General features: G+C 46.4%; 1 protein-coding gene across 1 annotated transcript in view; it reads right to left on the reverse strand.

Moving 5' to 3' along the window:
• SNX31 (sorting nexin 31) overlaps window positions 1-26,582 on the reverse strand; it is a 231,823-nt gene that overhangs the window by 151,588 nt on the left and 53,653 nt on the right. Inside the window, exons 2-3 of the mRNA XM_063951353.1 lie at window positions 11,333-11,407; window positions 1,331-1,445 (exon numbers count right to left, since the gene is read on the reverse strand). Of these exons, the coding sequence (XP_063807423.1) occupies window positions 1,331-1,445; window positions 11,333-11,407 (190 nt within the window). The remainder of the gene's footprint in view (window positions 1-1,330; window positions 1,446-11,332; window positions 11,408-26,582) is intronic.

The raw sequence follows: 26,582 nt of genomic DNA on the forward strand, positions 1-26,582 counted from the left end.
ATATATATATATATATATATATACACATACATACATACATATAAAATTTGACTCTATGACATCGGCAGCAAAACCATCAACGGTGGCTATACCTAACTAATGTATTTCGTTCAGGGACAATGTTATACAGATCTCCAGGAAGTTGAGCAAATAATGTTCAAGTAATTAAAAAAAAAAGTGATTTAAATACCCTGTAAAAGGACACCAAAACAGTGATGGTCACATTGCAGCTGCAGTAGCGCGGCTCCCTTCAGTGCTCTTTTGGAACTTTTATTTTCTGGTTTGACCAATAAAAGCAGAGCGCATCACACTTTTTGATAAATTATGTACACTGCGACCCGCTCCGGGAACAGTGGCAGGTGGTAGTTGGACTGGGGCGATACACCTGTCAAACCGTAACGCAGGTGTCCTAAGGTGATCTCAAGGAGGACAGAAACCTCCCGTGGAGCAGAAAGGCAAGGATAGGATAAATTTAAGCAATGAGAGGTTGTTATCTTATTTCTTAAACCACTATTGTATACTATGCATATGCTAGATTTGAACGGACGCTGAGAAGCTCTATGTGACAGAACTCGGTCCAACAGACAGTGCCATGATTGTCCCCATCTCTCTCCTGCCTGGACCATCCAGCGCTCCCCCTGACCCCCAGCCGGCCCCTCAGTTGTGCGGGCCACGGTCGTGCACCCCATCCGTCACTTCCAGACGTACACAAGGGGGGGGGGGGGGTGGCAGCACTCTGTAATTCCCCCCTTCAGTGTCCTTTTCCACCACCTGCCAGGGCATGACCTGGTCCCCAGCATAGACCAGCTCATTCATCATCGTGTCATGGAACAAGTGGCTGGTAGAGGAGTAATACCTGCAACTTGAGGGGGCCAGCACCATCTACAGACCCCCAAACCTGCCATGTTTGACTGGATCTCCTGGGCCCTGTCTGAGCTGGGCTATGAGGGAACCCCAGTCAGTGCCGGGAGAGGATGACGGCAAATGGGGGGGGGGGGGGGGGCTGGGCCCTTGCATTGTATCCCTCATAGGTATTCCCAGTGGCTTGTAACAACAGCATCCCCCTCCTCACACTGGGGCCAATGCTTTGTGTGCCCCCACTCTGAAATGGACAGGTGGTGCCACTTTGCACGGTGATAAAGTACTAACCAATCAGCTCCTACCTGCCATGTTACAGGATGTGTTTGAAAAATGACAGCTAGGATCTCATTGGTTGGTACTTATCACTCTCCAAGGCTTGATAAATCTGGACTAGGGGCTGGCCAACTTGTATAATAAATATGCCCCGAAGACTTCTATATCAACACAAACAATAAATAGAATACATTACTTTTTTGCAAATACGTCTCCAGCATTAATCTTCTTTTATCAACCATGGGCTTAGTCATTGCCAGGAAATATTTTGGCGGGAATTTCGGCAGTCTGTTTCCAAATACTCTGTGCATCTACAATGGGAATTAAAGCACAGATTGAGGAACTGTACAAATAAAGAAATACATACACATACAATAGGAGTTTCTCTGAGTGGACACCCTCTGAGGCACTGAAAAGCTATAATACCTACCTGAGTGTCACGCTGAGTCAGTTTCTAGTGACCCTGTCATCTACCTATCTGTCATCCACGTGAGTAGATAGTATACGAGTCTGGTTTACGACAGCTCATGTGGTTTCATAGTGCTAGTAATGAATGTTAAAGTTAAAGCACACAATAAATAATAAGGTCTGGACATTATTATTATTAACCTATATAATAAAGCTGGCTGCTGATGGAAATTACATCATTATGTTTGCACCCGTGCACAATGCACCTAGGCCCTCATTCAGAGTTGTTCGCTCGCAAGCTGCTTTTAGCAGCTTTGCACATGCTAAGCCGCCGCCTACTGGGAGTGAATCTTAGCTTATCAAAATTGCGAACGAAAGATTAGCAAAATTGCGAATAGACACTTCTTAGCAGTTTCTGAGTAGCTCCACACGCATCTGCGATCAGTTCAGTCAGTTTCGTTCCTGGTTTGACGTCACAAACACACCCAGCGTTCGGCCAGACACTCCTCCGTTTCTCCAGCCACTCCCGCGTTTTTCCCAGAAATGGTAGCGTTTTTTCGCACACACCCATAAAACAGCCAGTTTCCACCCAGAAACACCCACTTCCTGTCAATCACATTACGAACACCAGAACGAAGAAAAAACCTCGTAATGCCGTGAGTAAAATTCCTAACTGCATAGCAAATTTACTTGGAGCAGTCGCACTGCGGACATTGCGCATGCGCGACTAATCGCTCCGTTGCGACAAAAAAATAACGAGCGAACAACTCGGAATGACCTCCCTAATGTGCAGAAAGCAGACTTGCCCCAGAGACTGAAGTAAATAAAAAAAGAACCTTGCAACACTTTGCCCACCTCCCCCTCTGGTCAGACTAATGATAATGCACATTGTTACTGTACAGACCAATGATAAGCCAGCAATACACACTCCCTAACATTCATCACGACCGCCAAAATGAATACGGGTGCGTACACCACTAATTAGTCGACAGTGGATTAGTCCAGCATATCTGTACGCAGTGGGGATCTCGCTCAAAAAGTGCTTGCTGTCCCATAGTGCTGGCGAGTTCCACTTTTGCCCGGCTGTGCGAAGGGATTGAATTGGGCTGCCATTACTGAAACAGCTAATCTGCAATCTTTGCTCATAATTGAATTCCTAAGTACTAATAGAGAACACGAGAGAGAGAGAGAGAGAGAGAGAGAGAGAGAGAGAGAGAGAGAGAGAGAGAGAGAGAGAGAGAGAGAGAGAGAGAGAGAGAGAGAGAGAGAGAGAGAGAGAGAGAGAGAGAGAGAGAGAGATGGCCGTCTCAGCCCTGCGATCGCCTCTGCCTGATTGACAGGCAGAGGTGGTTGCTGGGCGGGAGGGGGCAGGCCGGAGGAGTTTGGTCGCCGTTTTAGGGGCGCGATCCGGGCAACACAGTCATGCCCGGACCATGCGGGGGGCAGGCCGCGGCGGCTGCGTGTGACATCACGCAGCCGCTGCGACCCGGACAGCGACTAGTAGCTCCCTGCCAGTGCTGGCTGGAAGCTACTCTTCAAGTACAAAAGCATCGCCACTGTGCATTGTTTTTGTACTTGTGTGGTGGGGTAGGGCCTGACATGCGGGGCGGACTACCCTGTGCTGGGCTTCCTCCCGCATGTAGCACATCTACAGTGCATCCGGAAAGTATTCACAGCGCTTCACTTTTGCCACATTTTATTATGTTACAGCCTTATTCCAAAATGGAATAAATTAATTTTTCCCCTCAAAATTCTACACACAATACCCCATAATGACAACGCAAAAAAAAAGCACCTCTCAAGCTCCATCAGGTTGGATGGGAGGCGTCGGTGCACAGTCATTTTCAGATCTCTCCAGAGATGTTCAATCGGATTCAAGTCTGGGCTCTGGCTGGGCCACTCAAGGACATTCACAGAGTTGTCCTGAAGCCAGTCCTTTGATATCTTGACTGTGTGCTTAGGGTCGTTGTCCAGCTGAAAGATGAACAGTCACCCCAGTCTGAGGTCAAGAGCGCTCTGGAGCAGGTTTTCATCCAGGATGTCTCTGTACATTGCTGCATTCATCTTTCCCTCTATCCTGACTAGTCTCCTAGTTCCTGACGCTGAAATACATCCCCACAGCATGATGCTGCCACCACCATGCTTCACTGTAGGGATGGTATTGGAGAAAGAATCCTGATGGTTCCGTACTTCTTCCATTTACGGATGATGGAGGCCACTGTGCTCATTGGGACCTTCAAAGCAGCAGATATTTTTCTGTACTCTTCCCCAGATTTGTGCCTCGAGACAATCCTGTAACAGAGGTCTACAGACAATTCCTTTGACTTCATGCTTGGTTTATGCGCAGACATGCACTGACAGGTGTGGGACCTTATATAGACAGGTGTGTGCCTTTCCAAATCATGTCCAATCAACTGAATTTACCACAAGTGGACTCCAATAAAGCTGTAGGAACATCTCAAGGATGATCAGTGGAAACAGGATGCACCTGAGCTCAATTTTGAGCTTTATGGCAAAGGCTGTGAATACTTAAGTACATGTGATTTCTTAGTTTTTTATTTTTAATAAATTTGCAAAAATCTAAAATTTTTTTTTTTTCATGTTGTCATTATGGGGTATTGTGTGTAGAAGTTTAAGGGAGAAAATGAATTTATTCCAGTTTGGAATAAGGCTGTAACATAACAAAATGCGGAAAAAGTGAAGCACTGTGAATACCTTCCGGATGCACTGTATGATCAGGTCTGAATTAGGCCCCTAGAGCATACTTGCCTAAATTTGAAAAAGCATTTCAGGGAGATGTGAAAGTAACAACTAAATGCGCGGGCACGTACTGCTACATCGGAGAGGCGTGTTATAAAAATGACTTGCATCCAAATGTAAATGATCCCCAATCTTAGTAATATCTATTTGTTGAAGAAAAGACTGATATTTTGCAGGAATTGTTCATGTATTGTATTTTACAAGAGGTTCCATATACTGTAAGTGGCCACGAGAAACCTTACTTAAAATGCATGTAGCCATAGGGATCATTGTGCCTTATACAAGGCCGAAACTAGGATTTTTGGCATTCGGGGCAAGGCAGTAATTTGGCGCGCCCTCCCCCCCCCCCCATGCGCGCACACACACACACCCACACTTTGGAACCATGTCAAAAACACATTAATAAACAGTTGGCACAGTGACAACCAGCATCGTCAGGGTGCATCCAGTACACATTCCCTAGGAAAATGGATCGGAACACAGGAAAACTAACATGCACCTCAGATACAGTATTGTGGGGGACTCTGACTATCCAACTGCTGTAGGAATACAAAGCCCAGTATGCCAGTCAGGTCCTACAACCAATTAAAGAGGAGGAGTACCAACCTTCTGGTGAGGGGGGACACACAATGTGGGTTATCTTGACTGCAGAGAAGAGTCCATAGGACTGGCTGGTGTTACATACCTGCTATAAGTCATGCAATCACTGTATCACACACCCTGGGGGGAGGACTCCAACTGGCCAACTGCTGTAGGACTACAAAGCCCTGCATGAAAATTGGACCTAGGACCATACTTTGGGAGGCAGCAGCTGTCCCGACGTATAGAGACCTCACCTCAGTGCCCTGACTAATTATCAGCTGCTGCTACTTCCTCTCGCAATGTCCTCCTCTGGTGGAGCCGCCGTGCAGGATGGGGCAGGCCCTGAGGAACAGGGCTGGGTGCAGACATAGTTTACACAGGCACAGGAGTGTGTGAAAGACCATCCCCACCCCATTCATAAGTGTTCTAGTTGCTGGGGGGTTGGTTTCCCAGGAGTCCACAATGGTAATATTGGGGAGCGGGGACCTGCAGTGGGGGTTCTGGGACCCGGCAGTAGGTAGCTTCTTAGGGCCCTGTCTTCCTCTGGAGGACCTGCGTGCGGGAGAGGGGGGGGCGCTGGATAACAGGCCTGAGGGCAGACATTGCTTACACATGCACAGGAGTGTGTGAGCGGCCATGGACCAGCAGGTACCTACAGTGAGGGTTCTTGGACCCGGCAGAAGGTAGCCCCCTTAGGGCTGAGAGGAAGGAGGGGAGGCAGAGTACCCATCTCTGCACCCTCTCAGATTCTGCACCCGGGGCCCATGCCCCCTTAGCCAGATTTCCTCCCCCCCCCCCCCCCTAGTTGCGGCCATGCCTTATAACCAATGCAGGGAAATGACGCTGATGATCCCATTCAGGGAGTCTCCTGCAGAATGAGAGAGGGTAGGCAACTATGCCCTAGAGCACAAGAATTATTGCTGTGTATGTGCAGTTTAAAATATTAAATACAATTTGCAAGAGAATAAAGACACCAACTGCGATTTCATCCAACTCTACATAAGCCCCAAAGTGCTTAGTAGGCTGCTTGGCATACCGGTCCACGCTAGTTCAGGATTTCGGCACCAGGATTGTGTTCCTTGTCAGGTTGCCGCCGCTGGCATTTCGACCAGTGTCAGGATTCTGGCGTCGGTATTTTGACTACCGGGATCCCGACCTCCAGGAACCTGAGCAGATCCCACTTAAATGAGGTTTGCAACTGAACATTGGGGGTCATTCCGAGTTGATCATAGCTGTGCACGGCTACGATCATGTTCCCAGACATGCGGGGGGACACCCAGAACAGGGCTAGCCCGCCCCGCATGTCTATCCGGCCCCCCACACAAGTACAAAAGCATCACACAGCGGCGATGCTTTTGTACTTGTTGAGTACCTCCCGGCCAGCGCAGCTCCTGTAGCTGACCGAGAGTTGCTCGTCGCTGCCCCTGGTCGCAGCGGCTGCGTGTGACGTCATGCAGCCGCTGCGGCCCCCCCTGCACGGTCTGGCCACGCCTACATTGGCCGGACCGCGTCCCCAAAACCCCCTCCTGCCCAGCGACCGCCTTTGCCTGTCAATCGGCAGAGGTTATCGCTAAGGAACGACGGCTCACGGCCGGCGCATGCACAGTTCCGACCCGATCGCTGCGCTGCAAACAACTGCAGCGAGCGATCGGGTCGGAACGACCCCCATAGTAAAGATACTTTTAGGTATCTGATAAACCAGGGGAGTTGTATAGGGATTCTAATGTAACAGAAGTGGCGCTTTGTTATTCGTAATGATATGTCATACTGGATCTGGTGGAATCACTATACGGTTGTCAATTGACGGTATTAATCCTTGTCACAGCACGGTATTAATAGTGACAGTCAGTCTGAAAGATAATACCTGACTGAAACTCCAGTAAAGTGCGGACAGTTAATGGCATACTATTCCTATTTGAGCTATTAGTATACCTTACATATGTAAGACCCATTTTTATTACCCCAAATAAGAAGTGCCAATCATTGAAGGAGAAGCTATAGCTATGATTCCTATAATACACTATGACAGCACCCGCTGACAGAACAGCGAGTCACAACTTTTTATTTCACGTTTCTAACTTTGGGGGTCATTCCGAGTTGATCGCTCGCTAGCTACTTTTAGCAGCCGTGCAAACGCATAGTCGCCGCCCACGGGGGAGTGTATTTTCACTTTGCAAGTGTGCGATCGCCTGTGCAGCCGAGCAGGACGAAAAAGTTTTTTGCAGTTTCAAAGTAGCTCTGGACTTACTCAGCCCTTGCGATCACTTCAACCTGTCTGGTCCCGGAATGGACGTCAGAGACCCGCCCTGCAAACGCCTGGACACGCCTGCGTTTTTCCAAACACTCCCGGAAAACAGTCAGTTGACACCCATAAACGCCCTCTTCCTGTCAATCTCCTTGCGATCGGCTGTGCGAATGGATTCTTCGTTAAATACATCGCCCAGCAACGATCCACTTTGTACCTGTATGACGCACCTGCGCATTGCGGTGCATACGCATGCGCAGTTTTGCTGTCTTTTTACCTGATCGCTGAGCTGCGAAAATCGGCAGCGATCGATCAACTCGGAATGACCCCCTTTATTCTCACATTTTCTTAGCCTATTGTGCACTATTGTTTTTATTTTCACTGATACGGCTTTAAATAAAAACTACTAAAGCTTGTATTTTAGATTTGCAGTATATGATCATTGTTACAATCCATGTGTGTATTCTTATTTATTTATTAACAGTTTCTTATATAGCGCAGCATATTCCGTTGCACTTTACAATTAGAACAGTAATAGAACAAAACTGGGTAAAAACAGACAGACAGAGATAGGAAGGCCCTGCTCGCAAGCTTACAATCTAGGAACTCTCTCAAGCTCTGGCATTTACAGACTGCATATTGGGAAAGGCACATACACAGAGCCGGCCATAGGCATAGGCAAACTAGGCAATTGCCTAGGGCATTTGATATGCCTAGGGGCATCAGCAGCTTCTGCCGATTAAAATGATATGCGGCATGCCTATCAGGGCCGTCTTAACAGCAGTGTAGGCCCCTGGGCACAGCAATGCACTGGGGCCCCTACCTTCCTCCAGTGGTAGGGGTGGGGGGTGCTAACAAGTGGCAGCTTTGATGTCCCGCGGGCGTTAGGGGGTGTTTTGTCTTCCATTCAGCGTGTAGGACCTGGAGCCATAATTTCTGCTAATTACTCCTTTACTGCACAGATGGGGCGGGAGGGAGAACACTAAACTGTAGAAGGGGGCATTGGGCTGAATGAAGAAGCCCTGGTGCATGACTTCAGGGTCGTAGGGGGTGTTTAATACGTAGGTGAGGGGTGGATAGTGGAGTGGTCTTAATAATACTCATCATTTTCTGGTGGGAGGGCAGGTTGCTTGACCACAGATATCTTCAGTTCCTGGATATAGATTTCTTAGCTTTGAATTGGATAAAAAAAAAAAAAAAAAAAACAACACTATAGAGCCCCCCTTTCAGGAGGTGCTGGGGACTTGGGGATAAGAGTTCAAGAGCCAGAGTAATCCACCAACAAAAATATAAAACTGCATATTAGGCGTGTGGAGCTGGAGCAGGGACCAGCTGCTTGAATGCTGATATCTCTCGTTCTGGCAATAGTAGAGTAAAGCTGCCAGTGTCCAATAAAAGGAGAGAGTTCCAGCTTTTGGAGTATACTCTCAGAAAAACTCTAAGTCAGACAGATCCCGAGATATCTGGCTGGGAAGAGCAATTTACAGGCTTGGATGGGGACCACTGCTTTGAAGTCCGATATCTCTGGTTCCCCACGGCCGATTTTCAAAAATCTGGTACCCCTGGAAAGAGGGGACCCTCAGCTATCAGCCTAGGGCCCTTATACTCCTGTGGCCCTTGGGCAAGTGCCCATTGAGCCCATACGAAAAGACGTCCCTGATGCCTATATTCTGTGTGTAGCATTTCATATGCAGATACAGCCACAGTCTCACACAATATACAGGCATGCTGCATATCATTTTAATCAGCAGAATCTGCTTGTGCATCCTAGCCACATAGCAATGCAAATACGATTCATTTTCATAAAAAAAGGTGCCCAACGTTAGCATTGAGGCAGGATTTGTGAGGACACATCTGCATACCTCCCAACTGTCCCGATTTTCGCGGGACAGTCCCGTTTTTTTGGGTCTGTCCCGCTGTCCCTCCCGCGGGCCGCAGTGTCCCGTGGTGGGGGAGGGCAGTTAGGAGGCTCCTGAGCACGCACTGCTCTGCTCAGTTGAGAGCAGAGTTGAATAGACGCTGTGCGCACGCGCACAGCGTCTATTCCAGTGAGGGAGAGGGGGCATGCCAGCAGCTCACAGAGCGCTGGACATGCCCCCTCAGTGACGAAAACGGGGGTGTGGCTGGCGATCGCGGGCCCTCCCACGAAGCCACGCCCCTTATACACAGACCACGCTCCCTTTTCGGTCGTGGGCGCGCTACGCGCGCCAAGATGTCCCTCCTTCCTCTACTTCAATGTTGGGAGGTATGCATCTGTATCCAAGCAGAGGTAGAGGTCACAGTGTTAGTGGCAGTGTGATTGCTGTGTGCATGTGAGTGGGTTGGTTGTGCAGTAGTGTTCGGAATATGTGTAAGGAGCATTGTGTGTGTCATGTAAAAATGCATTAATAATGTGCGGCATATGTGTAAGGGGCACTATGGCCCTCATTCCGAGTTGTTCGCTCGCAAGCTGCTTTTAGCAGCATTGCACACGCTAAGCCGCCGCCTACTGGGAGTGAATCTTAGCTTATCAAAATTGCGAACGAAAGATTAGCAAAATTGCGAAAAGACTTCTCTGTGCAGTTTCTGAGTAGCTCGAGACTTACTCTGCCAGTGCGATCAGTTCAGTGCTTGTCGTTCCTGGTTTGACGTCACAAACACACCCAGCGTTCGCCCAGACACTCCTCCGTTTCTACAGTCACTCCCGCGTTTTTCCCAGAAACGGCAGCGTTTTTTCACACACACCCATAAAGCGGCCAGTTTCCACCCAGAAACACCCACTTCCTGTCAATCACACTCTTATCTCCAGAACGAAGAAAAAACCTTGTAATGCCGTGAGTAAAATACCAAACTTCTTAGCAAATTTACTTGGCGCAGTCGCAGTGTGAACATTGCGCATGCGCAATAAGCAGAAAATCGCTGCGATGCAAAGAAAATTACCGAGCGAACAACTCGGAATGACCACCTGTGTGTGTCATTATGTGTATAAGGGCATTAATAATGTGCGGCATATGTGTAACAGGGTACTACTGTATGTGTGTCATTATGTGTATAGGGGCACTAATAATGTGCAGCAAATGTGTAGGGGGCACTATGTGTGTCATTATGTGTATAAGGGCATTAATAATGTGCGGCATATATGTAAGGGACATTATGTGTAAAAGTGCATTAATAAAGGTTGTCATAATGTGTAAGGCGCATTATGTTTATAAGGACATTAATTATGTGTAAGGGGCATTACTGTGTGGAATGTGTATAAATGCATTACTAATGTGTGGCATTATGTGTATAAGGTGCTCTAATATATGGCGTTGCGTATAGAAAGGGCACTACTGTGTCGTCTAATATGAATAAAGAGCAATAGGGTGTGGTGTAATGTGAATAAGGAGCAATTCAGTGTGATGTAATGTGAATAAGGGGCTCTACTGTGAGGAGTAATGTTTATAAGGTAAAGTGATACTACTGTGGGATGTAATATGAATTATGGACACTATCGCATGATCAAACTTGAATAAAGTTGCAGTACTGTGTGGCGTAATTGGAATTGGGGTTACTATTGTGTGGCCATGCCCCTTGCTAGCAAAAACACACCCCTTTTTGGGCTGTGCGCCAAATGTGCGAACTGTTCCTATTTAAAATATAGGGGGGACAAACACCAAAATAAGGACTGCTATGGGTGAGGGGTGATGGTGCTGGGAAAGAGGTGTAAGGTCAGAGGCGGAACCAGCGGTGGTGCTAGGGGAGCACCAGCCAAAATCTTGCCTAGGGCATCATATTGGTTAGGGCCGGCTCTGCCCATACACACGGTGAGATTTGGGCTATGCCCGATTCTCACTATGCGACAGGGGCTAGGTCGGCACATAGTCGGTATCGCAAGCACATTCAGTATGTGCTTGCAATACTGACTATGTGCGATTTTGGCTAAGTGTCAATTTTGACTCTCTCTTCTACAGAGATAGTCAAAATTGACTTGCCTGCACAGTCTATCTATTCTTGCGATGCCGACTGTGCATCGGCATTGCAAGGTGACTTTCACCTTGCGATCTGTACTAACTTTTCTTACGATTTTGACTATATAGTCAAAATCGTAAGAAAAAATCTCACCGTGTGTACACACCATAAGATGGTTAGTCCTGAATAAATGTAGACATTTTGCCAGTTTTATAAAGAATGTTTGGTACAAAGTGTTTTCTGGCTTAATACAAAATCTAATAATGTACCAACCTGCTCATCCCAAAAATTTAAGTCTTTGTAGCGGACCTTGAAAAGGATGAAGCCGTCCAGATAGACAGAGTACAGCTGAAAAGACACAAAACATTTATTTATTTACAGATTCTTATATAGCGCAGTATATTCCGTTGCGCTTTACAATTGGAAATATCAATGAAATAACAAACAGTCAGAGGTAGGAGGACCCTGCTCGCAAGCTTACAATCTGTTAAGGAAATAGGCATTGACACACAAGGAAAGGTGCTATCTACTGCATAGTTGTCTACCAGATTGCAAAGGTTCTTGGTGGGCTGTATGATATGGTGATACAGCAATGATGAACCAGGGTCAGGAGGAAGGATGAGAAGACATGTGTGGACTGTGCAGAGTGGATGCAATTTGATTGGACATACAGAAAGTTAATAAATAAAGAAATAAATCAATAAATAAATAAACATTTTCCTCTCATGGGCAAAACCATGTGCACTGCAGGACGGGACAGATATAACATGTGCAGAGAGAATTATAGGCCCTCATTCCGAGTTGATCGCTAGCTGCTTTAGTTCGCAGCGATTAGTTAAAAAAGCGGCACTTCTGCGCATGCGTATGGTGCGCACGCGCGACGTACTTTCACAAAAGCCGATGCAGTTTCACACAAGGCCTAGCGACGCTTTCAGTCGCACTGCTGGCCGCTGAGTGATTGACAGGAAGTGGGTGTTTCTGGGTGGTAACTGAGCGTTTTCGGGGAGTGTGTGTAAAAATGCAGGCGTGTCAGATACAAACGCAGGCTGAGGAAACGTAGGTGTGGCTGGCCGAACGCAGGGCGTGTTTGTGACGTCAAAACAGGAACTAAACAGACTGAAGTGATCGCTAGCTAGGAGTATATCTCGAGCTGCTCAGAAACTGCACAATCTTTTTTTGTAGCAGCGCTGCGATCCTTTCGTTCGCACTTCTGCTAAGCTAAGATACACTCCCAGAGGGCGGCGGCATAGCGTTTGCACTGCTGCTAAAAACTGCTAGCGAGCGATCAACTCAGAATGAGGGCCAAAGTTGGGTGGGTTATATTGTTTCTGTGCAGGGTAAATACTGGCTGTTTTATTTTTACACTGCAGTTTAAACATAGAAACATAGAATTTGAAGGCAGATAAGAACCACTTGGCCCATCTAGTCTGCCCCCTATTTTTTTTACCATATTTTTTTATCTCAAACCTTATTTGATCGTTATTTCTTTGTAAGGATATCATTATGTCTATCCCATGCATGTTTAAATTGCTCTACTGTCTTTGGAGCCTATTTATTAACATTATTTTTACAAAAATATTGTGAAAAAGGGTGTTTTCGGTTTTCACACCCGTTTCACATTTTTTTAGTATGACCTGAATGTATTAAAGGGCATTCGGAGCAGTTTTCATGAAAAACGGCTCCAAACCCTTTAATTCACTTTTTTTTTAGTAACCCACATCGCATTCCTCATACTTACAATGGGAAATGTGATGTGACCAGATTTACTAAAAAAAACAAAAAAAAAAAACATTTTTTTAAAAAAATACCGCAGTATTAAGATACATCGCAGCCACTCGCCGGTTACCGCAGCGATGTTCATCGCATATGTACTAACATATGCGATCAATATTGTGATGCGGTGACGGAGGCCCCCGCGATACCTGTTAGGTGGTCTGCTGGGGGTCTCCACACTGGCTTGACGTCGGGAAGCAGCAGCAGGCTGCCCCCGGCGCCTCCTCCTCCCCCCTACAGCCGGAAGGACGTCCGGCTGCGTTGCTAGGGGTTGGAGGAGACTACCTTCCGGGTCCAGGGCAGCCTGGAGGAAGGCAAGCCGGGGAAGGGTAGGGGGGGTGGGGGGGGGGGGTCGGCGTCTGCGGCGGTGTCGGCGGGTTGCAGCGGTCGGCGATAAGAAGCCCATAGGCTTCTATAGGGTATCGCCATCCATGGACAGGGAAAACGCGGCGGTAGGGTGTTCGTAAATTTGAAAATGCGGTAAAACCCCCGTTTTCGGGGGTTTTACCGCATTTTTGCTTTAGTACATCCCGCCCCGTGCCCTGTGATAATCTCGCCAGCCCAGGGCAGCATTGCGATAAGCACCCTTTTGCCCAGCTTTCTCTGCCCCTGTTCCTGCATGCGATAATTGATACATCCCTGCGATGTAATCCATTATCGCAGTGCGAGTTTCAGCGATTTTATCACCTGTAATCCGCATCCTGGATGCGGATGGTGATAAATAGGCCCCTTAGCCTCTACCACCTCTGATGGGAGGCTATTCCACTTGTCCTCTACCCTTTCTATGAAGTAATTTTACCTAAAATTTCCCCTGAACCCCCCTTCTTCCCCCTCCAGTCTCAGAGATGTGCACCGGAAATTTTTCGGGTTTTGGTTCTGGATTCGGTTCCGCGGCAGTGTTTTGGATTTGGACGCGTTTTGGCAAAACCTCCCTGAAAATTTTTTGGCGGATTCGGGTGTTTTTTGGATTCGGGTGTTTTTTTTTTTTTTTTTTTAAAACCCCTCAAAAACAGCTTAAATCATAGAATTTGCAGGTAATTTTGATCCTATAGTATTATTAACCTCAATAACCATAATTTCCACTAATTTCCAGTCTATTCTGAACACCTCACAATATTATTTTTAGTCCTAAAATTTGCACCGAGGTCGCTGGATGACTAAGCTAAGCGACCCAAGTGGGCGGCACAAACACCTGGCCCATCTAGGAGTGGCACTGCAGTGTCAGACAGGATGGCACTTAAAAAAATTGGCCCCAAACATCACATGATGCAAAGATACAAAAAAAAAAAAAAAAAAGACTAAGAAGAAAGAGGTGCAAGATGGAATTGTACTTGGGCCCTCCCACCCACCCTTATGTTGTATAAGCAGGACATGCACACTTTAACAAACCCATCATTTCAGCGACAGGGTCTGCCACACGACTGTGGTTGAAATGACTGGTTGGTTTGGGCCCCCACCAATAAAAGAAGCAATTAATCTCTCCTTGCTCAAACTGGCTCTACAGAGGCAAGATGTCGACCTCATCATCATCCTCCGATTCCTTACCCCTTTCACCGTGTACATCCCCCTCCTCACAGATTATTAATTCATCCCCACTGGAATCCACCATCACAGGTCTCTGTGTACTTCCTGGAGGCAATTGCTGGTAAATGTCTCCACGGAGGAATTGATTATAATTCATTTTGATGAACATAATCTTCTCCACATTTTGTGGAAGTAACCTCGTACGCAGATCGCTGACAAGGTGACCGGCTGCACTAAACACTCTTTCGGAGTACACACTGGCTTTATTTTACCTAAGTCGCCCCCCCTCCAGTTTGTGCAAGGGCCTCCAAATTGCCTCTCTTTCCTGCCAGTATACGTACGGACTGTCTGACATACCTACATGGATGCGGTCACTCATATAATCCTCCACCATTCTTTCAATGGTGACAGAATCATATGCAGTGACAGTAGACGACATGTCAGTAATCGTTAGCAGGTCCTTCAGTCCGGACCAGATGTCAGTTTTCGCTCCTGACTGCCCTGCATCACCGCCAACGGGTGGTTTTGGAAATCTGATCCTTTTCCTCGCAGCTCCAGTGACGGTAGAAAATGAGGGAGGAGCTCTTGGCCGGTCACATTCCGCTTGACTTGACAAGTGTCTCACCAGCAGGTCTTTGAACATCTGCAGACTTGTGTCTGCCGGAAAGAGAGATACAACGTAGGCTTTAAACCTAGGATCGAGCACGGTGGGCAAAATGTAGTGCTCCGATTTCAACAGATTGACCACCCGTGAATCCTGGTTAAGCGAATGAAGGGCTCCATCCACAAGTTCCACATGCCTAGTGGAATCGCTTCGTTTTAGCGACTCCTTCAATCTCTTCAGTTGCTTCTGCAAAAGCCTGATGAGGGGAATGACCTAACTCAGGCTGGCAGTGTCTGAACTGACTTCACGTGTGGCAAGTTCAAAGGATTGGAGAACCTTGCACAACGTTGAAATCATTCTCCACTGCGCTTGAGTCAGGTGCATTCCCCCTCCTTTGCCTATATCGTAGGCAGATGTATAGGCTTGAATGGCCTTTTGCTGCTCCTCCACCCTCTGAAGCATATAGAGGGTTGAATTCCACCTCTTGCTTCAGCTGATGGCGGGGCAGGTTCAGGAGTGTTTGCTGGTGCTCCAGTCTTCGGCACACAATGGCTAAATGCCGAAAGTGGCCTGCAATTCTTCGGGCCACCGACAGCATCTCTTGCACGCTCCTGTCGTTTTTTTTTTTTTAAAATTCTGCACCACCAAATTCATTGTATGTGCAAAACATGGGACGTGCTGGAATTTGCCCACATGTAATGCACGCACAATATTGGTGGCGTTGTCAGATATCACAAATCCCCAGGAGAGTCCAATTGGGGTAAACCAATCTGCGATGATGTTCCTCAGTTTCCGTAAGAGGATGTCAGCTGTGTGCCTCTTATGGAAAGCGGTGATACAAAGCGTAGCCTGCCTAGGAACGAGTTGGCGTTTGTGAGATGATGCTACTGGTGCCGCTGCTGCTGTTCTTGCTGCGGGAGGCAATACATCTACCCAGTGGGCTGTCACGGTCATATAGTCCTTAGTCTGCCCTGCTCCACATGTCCGTGGTTAAGTGGACATTGGGTACAACTGCAATTTTTAGGACACTGGTGACTCTTCTTCTGACGTCTGTGTACATTCTCGGTATCACCTGCCTAGAGAAGTGGAACCTAGATGTCATTTGGCACCGGGGACACACTACCTCAAGAAATTCTCTAAGTCCCTGTGAAATAACGGCGGATACCGGACGCACGTCTAACACCAACACAGCTGCCAAGGCCTGAGTTATCCGCTTTGCAACAGGATGACTGCTGTGATATTTCATCTTCCTCGCAAAGGACTGTTGGATAGTCAATTGCTTACTGGAAATAGTACAAGTGGTCTTCCGACTTCCCTTCTGGGATGATGATGATGATGATCGACTCCCAGCAGCAACAACCGCAGAGCCAGCAGCAGTAGGCGTTACACTCAAGGCTCCATCAGAGGAATCCCAGTCAGGAGAGGACTCGTCAGACTTGCCAGTGACATGGCCTGCAGGACTATTGGCTTTCCTGTCTAAGGAGGAAATTAACACTGAGGGAGTTGGTGGTGTGGTTTGCAGGAGCTTGGGTACAAGAGGAAGAATGAATTTAGTTGTCAGTGGACTGCTTCCACTGTCGCCCAAAGTTTTTGAACTTGTCAATGACTTCTGATGAATGCGCTCCAGGTGACGTATAAGGGAGGATGTTCCTAGGTGGTTAACGTCCTTACCCCTACTTATTACAGCTTGACAGAGGCAACACATGGCTTGACACCAGTTGTCCGCATTTCTGTTAAAATAATTCCACACCGAAGAGGTGATTTTTGGGTATTTTGACCAGGCATGTCAATGGCCTTATTCCTCCCATGGACAACAGGTGTCTCCCCGGGTGCCTGACCTAAACAAACCACCTCTCCATCAGATTCCTCCTTGTCAATTTCCTCCTCAGCGCCAGCAACACCCATATCCTCATCCTGGTGTACTTCAACAGTGACATCTTCAATTTGAATATCAGGTGTCAAAGTCAGAAAAATATCTCTATGCACACTGCCATATTTGCACCTCATTCAGGTCCGCGCTGCGCATGCGTGCGCTCTCCCGTGAGTGCGCATACCCGCTGTTGCGTGCACCCGCTGGTGCTCGGTATGCGTATTTACGGTAAAGTTTGTGTAGTCGTAGCGTGCGACTCAATCGTTACATATTTTCACTAATAAGGTATTTTATAGATCATGGTCCCTTTGATAGATTCTGAAAGATTGGTTAACATAGCATGTTCCTGAACGGAGAGATTCCTCTTTGTATTGTACGAAGGGTCTAACAGGGGTCATACAGTAGTGTTTGGTACCCATCGGAAGAGTATTTAAATAGCAATATTCCGGTGTTGGTTTGGAGCGGATTAATCGCTCGTGCGAATAGTTATGGACATAAGAAGTTTATGTCCATTTACTATTATTTGTTCTTACTTAGTCATGCGGCGGGAAACCCAGTATCCCACCCACCTGAACAGTTGGAAACAGTCACAGCCCACCTGTATGAATCAACCTATGACCTTTTGTTATAATGCGAAGCCGAATTCCTGTGTCCAATGGACAATGAGATTGTAGGGACCATTGAATTGTATTGTGTGTGGGGCATAAATAGGCAGGCCGACCATATCCAGATTCACTCTCATCAACGGTTCTCATTGCTGATAATCGGGAGCTGGATATCGAGGCGCATGCGATCGTTCCCCTTGTGCGTAAGTTTTCTCCGTAATCATATTGTCTTACTGTGAGCCATCTCTCTCTCTCCCTACTCTTTCTCTCGTATTTTCCTTTAATTGTATTGTATTGTATTTCCCGTGTAGTTATCTGGTTGGTTAGTTAGTCTATGTTATATTGTAGTGTATCATTTGTACTGTGATTCCTTTTGCAAATATAATAGTTATAATACATATAATAGGTTTTGGACCCTAAGCCCAGGTATCTGTGTATTCTTTATAGGGTTAAGTATTCTCTGAGCGTCGGTGACGCTCAAGCAGCTTTGTAGTTAATCAGGTTACACCAGGTTGCACTTACACTCTGTCTCTACACTAAGGTATACTGTGTATCTCATTGTTAAAGGTATAGATATAAAGGTTTTAACGTTGTAAGCGTCTGCACCGCTGGTGATCTCCTCGTGGTCCCGAGCGTACGCTACGCTATAGCGAATCATTACGTTAGTCGGCAGCCAATAGCGTGCCTGCCTGTGATCACTGGGCCGTAAGCGAACGTGACGCTTGAGCGTCTCGACTACGGTTGAGCGATCGCTACACAACTTGCGTACCCTTACGGTACTTCTTACGTAGATAGCGTACAGTGTTCTTAGACCTCTTAAAGTGTTTTATATACGATAAATATTTAGCTTTATCAATTGGCGGCTCGCCCGTCCTTCACATATCTGCACTAGGTAGATCAGCAGACATTATCCCTCAGCAAAGGGCGGGAGGTTGTATCCCTCGTAGTGCTGACAGGATAAGCGTCTGCTTCGCTTAGGTAAAGAGTGCTGAAGGAATCCGGGAACCGGAGGTAAGAACAAAACGCTAGTGCCTTTTAAAACTGTTTATTTTTCTGTCTTGCGTACACACGCACGCACACACACATATATATATCTGCATTTCTTTTTCTTTTTCATTTTCGTATATCACTCTCCTGTCTGCCAGTTTTATAGTTGATAGAAGTGCTAAAAGAGATTTGCCGTTATTTCATAGTTTAAGAGTAAAGGTAATATAGTTAAAAGATAGACAAACACACAGTTTTGCCTGGGAGATAAGGCGAAGTCAGTGTGTTGTGTGGTAGATGATCAAGGATCATCTACATTGATAAAAGTATAAATTGTGTTACGGTGGATCTTTGCTTTGCGTATACGTGTCTCTAACAAAGACTTGCGTACGCAATCCAAAGGCCGACGCACGCAGCGTATATTACGCAACGGAGCGTCCGGTTACGCCCACGTAGCTCAAGTCACGATAAGTTGATTTTTAACGCAAAGCGATAAATAACGCAAAGCGATAAATAACGCAAGTCTATTTTTGGGTGTCCGAAATTTTAATTAACAGATCCTGCTCCTAATTGGTAACACACCTGATCTAAAGAAAAATTTCTGCGCAGAAATAGAAATAGAAACAAAAGTGTACATGTGATGAGTGAGTGTTTTTACAATTTTTAAAGGTTGAACCACAAGAAAAGTCGAGTACTCATGAGGTACATGCGTGTAAGTGACGTGCACGGTGGCTAGGGAGGCATCCCTGGTTAAATATACAATTTTGAGCATTAGAGTATAGCAGACCAGGAGGTCATACTGTAACAAGACCAGGAGGTCATAGCAGACCAGGAGGTCCAGGTACAGCCGACAAGGAAGTCCGCTATACAGTTCACAGGCACAACACCGAAAAGGGTTGGTGCAATACCCATATAGGCCATATAAGCTCTGGCTGAAGGAATTCGCAGCCGTAATTTTCGATTCCATTGGTCTTTCCGTACATAAGCTTAGTTGTTTGTGTACTGAACGATTGGACCGCACGTAATTGTGTACATTAGTTAGTAATCTAACCTAATACCATTAGAGTAAAGGGGTCACAAACGCTATTTGTACACTCTAACGTGATTTGTGTAATTTTTTTATTTTAAGGGAAGTTTGCTGCTCACTCAGGAACTATCCAGCAACCAATAGTTACTGGAAAGAGTAAGTGTTCTTCGGATAACCCTCGCAGGTTCCAGTAAATAGAGGTTCAGGTCGCAGGGGCCCTAGGTCGAGTACGCCAGCACCATATCGGTGTGATCAGGTCGTATTGGTCGGCGTGGGCGAGTGAGTGGGGTACTCGGTAAACCGCCACCGTCAGCCTATTGTGGACATTTGGTTTTGCGTAAGGGTTGGCTAAATAAAGCAACACTTTCGAACTATGGGGGCCACTTGTTCAGGTAGGGGGCGATCAACCTCGGTTCGGGTTGATTCAGTGGTCCGACCAATTGGGTCGGCCAGGTATATAATGTGTGAGAAATATGGAAGTCACACAGAAACTTTATGTGATGAATGGGAGAGAATGACAGTACATGACGGGGAGAAATTCCCAAGAGTAGGTAGCTTCAGCTCAGAAGTGTTACAAAATTTAAGGAGGAGGATATGTCTCATAAAATCAACAAAGAGACGAATCCAGCATTATGATTATTTACAGTTGTGGCAACAGGAAGGTGAGATACAGAGAGGTTTGGCTCAGGCGGCGGGATCTGGCTCTAACAGAAAACTGATTGCCACGGCCCCACCGCCACCATATATATCAGGAGAGAAGTTGATTGCGGAGAAAGACGCACTAAGGTGTAACACAAAATCACTTAGTAACTGTGTAAATGTTAATGACAATGTTAACCCATTAACCCATGCAAGTATTAACCCGTGCAAGTTGTACCCCGTTTTGAACTTTCCTCAGGAGTGTGATCAAGAGGACGAATCGGCAACGATTTCAGCGCTCTCTCTAGCAGCCACCATAGCAGAGACCACAGTAGGCACAGCTCCACCCACGAGATTAGTAAAGGCCCCTAGCGGAGGGATAGGTGAGGTCGTATCAACTGGTAAGTACGGCACCATGCATTATGCTGAGACTATTTCACCACAGCCTGTAGAATCTACACAGAATGAGGTTGTTAGAATTACACCTGTTAGAGTAATAGCAGTGCCAAATGGGAAAACAGACACATCAGGAGCCACTCCCATTAGGAACATTGCCATGTACACTCCATTTTCCCGAATGGAATTAAGGACCATAGTGTCTGAATTTCCTGACCCTAGAAAAGACTTAGTTGCCAGTCAAAAATACATCAGAGACTTAGGTAACACTGTAGAGCCCAACAATAAAGACTGGCAGATATTGCTGAGAGCATGTTTACCCTCAAATGTCGACGCAACTCAATTTTTAGCTGATTGCGGACTAGATCATGATGTACCTCTTACAGATGTGTACAACCAAGATAATGTGAAAAGAATAAACTTGCAGCTAAAAGAGTATTTCCCAGCAGTAGCTAAATGGAATAAGATATTCTCCATTAAACAGAAGGAGTCAGAGACAGCTGCAGAGTATTTTCACAGAGCATTATTAGAAGTGGCAAAATACACAGGCATAGAGGACATTAAAACAGACACAAACCATCGGGAAGTAGCAGTATCGGTACTGATGGATGGTTTAAAAGAGTCATTGAAGACTAGGGTACAGACCACACAACCATGTTGGCGAGGTCTGTCTGTGGCTACTTTGAGAGAGGCTGCTATTGATCACGATAGAAACATCACCAGACACAGGGAACAACAAGGTGATAAATTAATGTCAGTAAGTATACAGGCTCTGACCACAAGGCAGCCTTTGTTTGTATCACCAAATCCTGTGGGTAAGTCAAGTATGGTTACTTGTTATTCTTGTCACAAACAGGGACACATGGCACGAGATTGTAGAGTAAAGAATCCACGAAACTCATACCAACCCCCTAGACAACGACACACGACATTGGGATCGGGGTCCACAGAAACGGAGTTATGAGCCACATACAGGGGAAACAAAAAGATATCCCCCGAACAGAGACTGGCATGCCTCTGGTAGTTCCCAGCTAACTCCCTCACAAGTAGTTGCTGCCAGCGGGATTCAGGAAGGTCACCATACCCAATAGGGGTGTGGCCATACCTGTAATCTGCAGCCAGTAAAATTAATTGCCAACCTTGGAAGTGAACCCGAGATCGCAATTAATGTAGCTGGTAAAACTTTAAACTTTCTTGTAGACACAGGGGCGGCCAAGTCAGTGATAAATTCGACAGTGGGCATGAGAACCACTGGTAGGACAATTCCAGCCATGGGAGTAACAGGAGTAGTCCAGCACTACCCTGTTAGCAAACCAGCCGAGATTACAATAGGGCCTTTGCATACCAAGCATTCCTTTTTGCTGGCTGCATCGGCACCAACTAATCTCCTGGGAAGAGACTTACTGTGTAAAATGGGGTGCGTCATTTATTGTACTCCTGAAGGTGTATTCTTGGACATACCTGAGAAACACGCTCAGGAAGTGCGAGACATGTTAGACTCCCCATCAAAATTAATGTCACATACCATTATGACAAATAGGAATCCATCCCAAATAGAAGAGATGACATCTCAGATACCAGAGTCACTTTGGACAAAAGACGGACAAGACACTGGATTAATGGCAAACGTAGCTCCAGTAGTTGTACAAGTAAAAGATGGTAGGATAGCTCCAAAAATCCCACAGTACCCTCTGAAGCCAGAGGTGGAGTTAGGAGTTTACCCAGTAATAGAGCGCTTGCTACAACAGGGCATTCTGGTAAGAACGTCCAGCACTGCCAATAGTCCCATCTTCCCTGTTAAAAAGAGTGGGGGGAGGGGTTACAGACTAGTGCAGGATCTAAGGGGGATTAACAAAATAGTTGAGAGTCAGTTCCCCGTAGTGCCAAATCCAGCTGTCATCCTAATGCAAATCCCTCCCACTGCCAAATTTTTCACTGTTATTGACCTCTGCTCCGCTTTCTTTTCGGTACCTCTGCACCCTGACAGCCAATATTTGTTTGCATTTACATACAGAGGAGTCCAATACACATGGACTCGATTACCCCAAGGTTTCATAGATAGTCCAAGTATATTTTCTCAGGCTTTGCATGATTGTTTACAGTCTTTCCAACCAGACAGTGGATCAGTATTGATACAGTATGTGGACGATTTACTGCTGTGTTCAGATTCACTGGAAGCATCTCTGAAGGATACGAAACAGCTCCTGTTTCATCTTTCAGACACAGGACACAAGGTGTCCAAAGACAAGTTACAATTATGCCAAACTAAGGTAAAATATTTGGGACACTGTCTAACACAAGGACTGAGACACCTGACCGCTGATAGAATCCAAGCAATTAGAGACATGACTCTGCCACAAACCCAGCAACAGATCAGAACGTTTTTAGGAATGTGTGGGTATTGCCGTAATTGGATCCCAGGATTTTCCATTTTGGCGTTACCTTTGCAGGAAATGGTCTCCTCAAACAAACCTGATAGGATTTCGCATACAGAGCAGACGAGTCCGAAACGGCATTTGAGAGACTCAAACAGTGCCTAACGCAGGCACCAGCACTAGGTATGCCAGACTATGGGAAACCCTTTGAACTATACGGAACAGAAAGTGCTGGTTGCGCGGCAGGTGTACTAACCCAAAAACACGGTGATGCCAGCAGGCCAGTTGCATACTACAGCGCTCAACTAGACACGGTAGCGCGATCCCTCCCCACATGCTTGCGAAGCGTTGCCGCGATAGCATTGCTAGTGACAAAAAGCGAAGACGTCGTGCTAGGCCACAACCTCACAATCCATACGCCACATGCAGTATCAGCCTTGTTGAATTCTGCCCAAACCAGACACGTCTCATCAGCGAGGTTTACAAGATGGGAATTGGCACTAATGGCCCCCGTAAACATCACCATAAGGAGATGCAGTGCATTAAATCCTGCAACGTATCTCCCAGGTGTGCCTGGTCAGGCACAAAGGGTGGAAGGTGAGAGTGATGGGGAAGGAAGATTTAATATAAAGGAAGATACACATGATTGTATGGAATATTTGACCCAAAATTTTACCGCAAGGCCTGACATCAGTGACAACCCACTGGAAGATGCAGAACTCACGTTCTACACGGACGGTAGTTGTCATAGACAGTCAGACTCGGGAGACTTGTGTACTGGATACGCAGTCGTAGATGACCAAGACACCATAGAAGCGGAACCGCTAGGCCCACCTCACTCAGCCCAGGTTGCTGAACTGGTCGCCCTAACCAGAGCATGTGAATTGGCTAAGGGTAAGTCAGCCAATATCTACACCGATTCTAGATACGCATTCGGGGTAGTCCATGATTTCGGAGCCCTATGGCGCCTCAGAAATTTCATGACGGCAGCTGGTACACCGGTAGCGCATGCAGCTCACATAAAAAGGCTTCTAACAGCGATACAGGAACCCGACAGAGTGGCTGTTATCAAATGTAAAGCACACACATGTAGCCAAGACCCGGTATCACTTGGTAACAGCCGAGCAGACGAAGCTGCTAAGTTAGCAGCTGCTACCCCCATACAGACAGACACCACACAATTGATGGTATTTAATACCATTAACACACAGAAGTTGTGTGAAATGCAAAATTTGTGTTCCACACAGGAAAAGGCAGTCTGGAAGGCAAAGGGATATGGCCAGGAGTCCTCAGGACTCTGGACGGATGGACATGGTAAACCAGTGGCCCCCAGAGCATATCTTCCATGTCTGGCTGAAGCAGCTCACGGGCTGACTCATCTAGGCAAGGAAGGGATGTGCAAATTGGTGAGAGCATATTGGTGCGCCCCAGGATTCTCCTCTCATGCGAGTAAAAGAGCAATGTCATGCCTTACCTGTTTGAGAAAGAATATTGGAAAGGCAATACCTACAGAACCATCCCATATCCTACCTGCCGGCGGCCCTTTCCAGGTAATACAAATTGACTTTATACAATTACCCCCTTGTCGGAATTTGAAATATGTACTTGTTTGTATAGATGTTTTCTCAAATTGGGTCGAAGCATTTCCTGCGGCTACAAATACCGCTATGTTTACTGCTAAGAAAATTGTGCAGGAATTTGTATGTAGATATGGTATCCCTAGAATAATCGAAAGTGATAGGGGTACCCATTTTACAGGTGATGTCTTTCAAGGAATGTGTAAGTTGATGGGAATTGATAGCAAGCTGCACACTCCGTACCGTCCACAGGCGAGTGCGAAGGTCGAAAGGGTGAACAGCACTATTAAAAATAAATTGAGTAAAGTGATGGCAGAGACAGGATTGACATGGCCAGAAGCTTTACCCATTGTATTGTACAGTATCAGAACCACTCCCAGGTCCCCTCTTAATCTGTCTCCCTTTGAAATCTTGTTTGGTCGACAACCGCATGTCATGATTAACCCTCAGGATGATTTGAAATGTAACAATGAAGTAACTGTAAAATACTTGATTAACATGAGTAAACAGTTAAGGAATCAAAATGATAATCTGAAGTTGGTGATTCCTGATCTACCTGATAGTAATTGTCATGACATTGAACCTGGGGATTATGTAATGATACGGAATTTTCTACGCTCAGGTTGCCTTATTGACAGATGGGAAGGACCATACCAGGTCTTATTGACTAGCACTACAGCATTGAAGGTTGCTGAGAGAGAGACTTGGGTCCATTCATCCCACTGCAAGAAGGTTGCTGATCCAGAGAAGTCCCGTGATAAGGAACAGACGGTAGAGGTTGTATCACTGGAGTGTCTGTTCCAGGAGGACTGAGGCGGCACCTGAGCCTTGAAGACCGAGAGCTGTTGTCGACTCCCCACTCCCTTTTATTGTTTTCCTCCACTTCCCATCCCCTCTCCCTCAAATTTCTTTTTCCTCCTTCTCATTCTTCTCCGTTTCCTCCTATAAGATGGACTTGCCCCAAGAGACTGTGATCCGGATTTTCCTGTTGACCATGATGTTGACCAGAGCAGTCTGTTCCGGCGAGAGTACCATGGAGGTCGATAGAGGTTCTGGAATGGGTTCTGATGATAAAGATGGAGGCGTAGTTTTCCAAGATCAACCTAACCAACAAGCAAAGGCGAGTATCAGAAAACGATCCGATAGCATTGACCATAGAAGGAATTGTGACGGATTGTTAGCTGAGGAAAACTGTATCTGTAGGCTCTGTAACAATGTCATTGAAGATGGGTGCATTAAGAAATGCCAATCAAGTTTTAATATCCATATGGACCGGCATCCATTGAGTGACTATCACTCCTTAGTGGGTGATGTTTTAAACAAAACAGATTGTTGGGTATGCTCTCAAGTACCTCAAGGTCATAGCAAATCAGGGCTAGTACCATTTCCTTTAACGATAGGGGAGGTACTGGAGTTAAATGGTGGGAGACCGGTGGACAGGAGGTTTAATATCTCCAGCCCTCCTAGTTTGAAGCTCCACCAATACCATGTGGATAGGTCCCTACTATGTTTCAACATCTCCAATCCCAGAAAGCCGGGAAATTGGGAAGTGTCATGGAGTAACCACACCATGACCTTTTCGCATAGAGCAGATAGAATGCCCACAGATACAGAGCTTGTACGCCACATAGCCAGTAGAGGAAAATCTTTCCGGTATAGGTACACCTTAGGAAATAGGATTACGAGAGTTGGAGAAGTATCACCAGGATACTGTGCACATATCGTACAACCTGATACGTTTATTAAGCAGATGGAAGAATTAGGGTTAGGAGATTTCACCTGGAAGGTGTGTAATATGGTTATGTCCTTCTCCGTCCCATATGTTCTCCCCGATGATGCATATTTCATATGCGGGAGAAAGGCGTACAAGTGGCTTGCCCCAAACTCTGAAGGATTGTGTTATATTGGAAAAGTATTGCCTGTAATGACTAACACATGATAAAATGAAAGACATACATCGTGGTGCCCAAGCTCCTTATACTCACACCCATTACGAGCACGTTGTTAAAAGGCACCTGATAGAGAAGACAGAGCATCCGGCCTCTGATCTGATAAGTGAATCCACCGGGATTCAATTCTTAATCGCGTTAGATTTCACCCGCACCGCTAGAGGAGTGCTAAATTATAAATACATATCGGCGCTCGCAAA

This window comes from Pseudophryne corroboree, chromosome 2 (genome assembly GCF_028390025.1).
Source record: "Pseudophryne corroboree isolate aPseCor3 chromosome 2, aPseCor3.hap2, whole genome shotgun sequence".
In the NCBI taxonomy this organism is placed as follows: Eukaryota; Metazoa; Chordata; class Amphibia; order Anura; family Myobatrachidae; genus Pseudophryne; species Pseudophryne corroboree.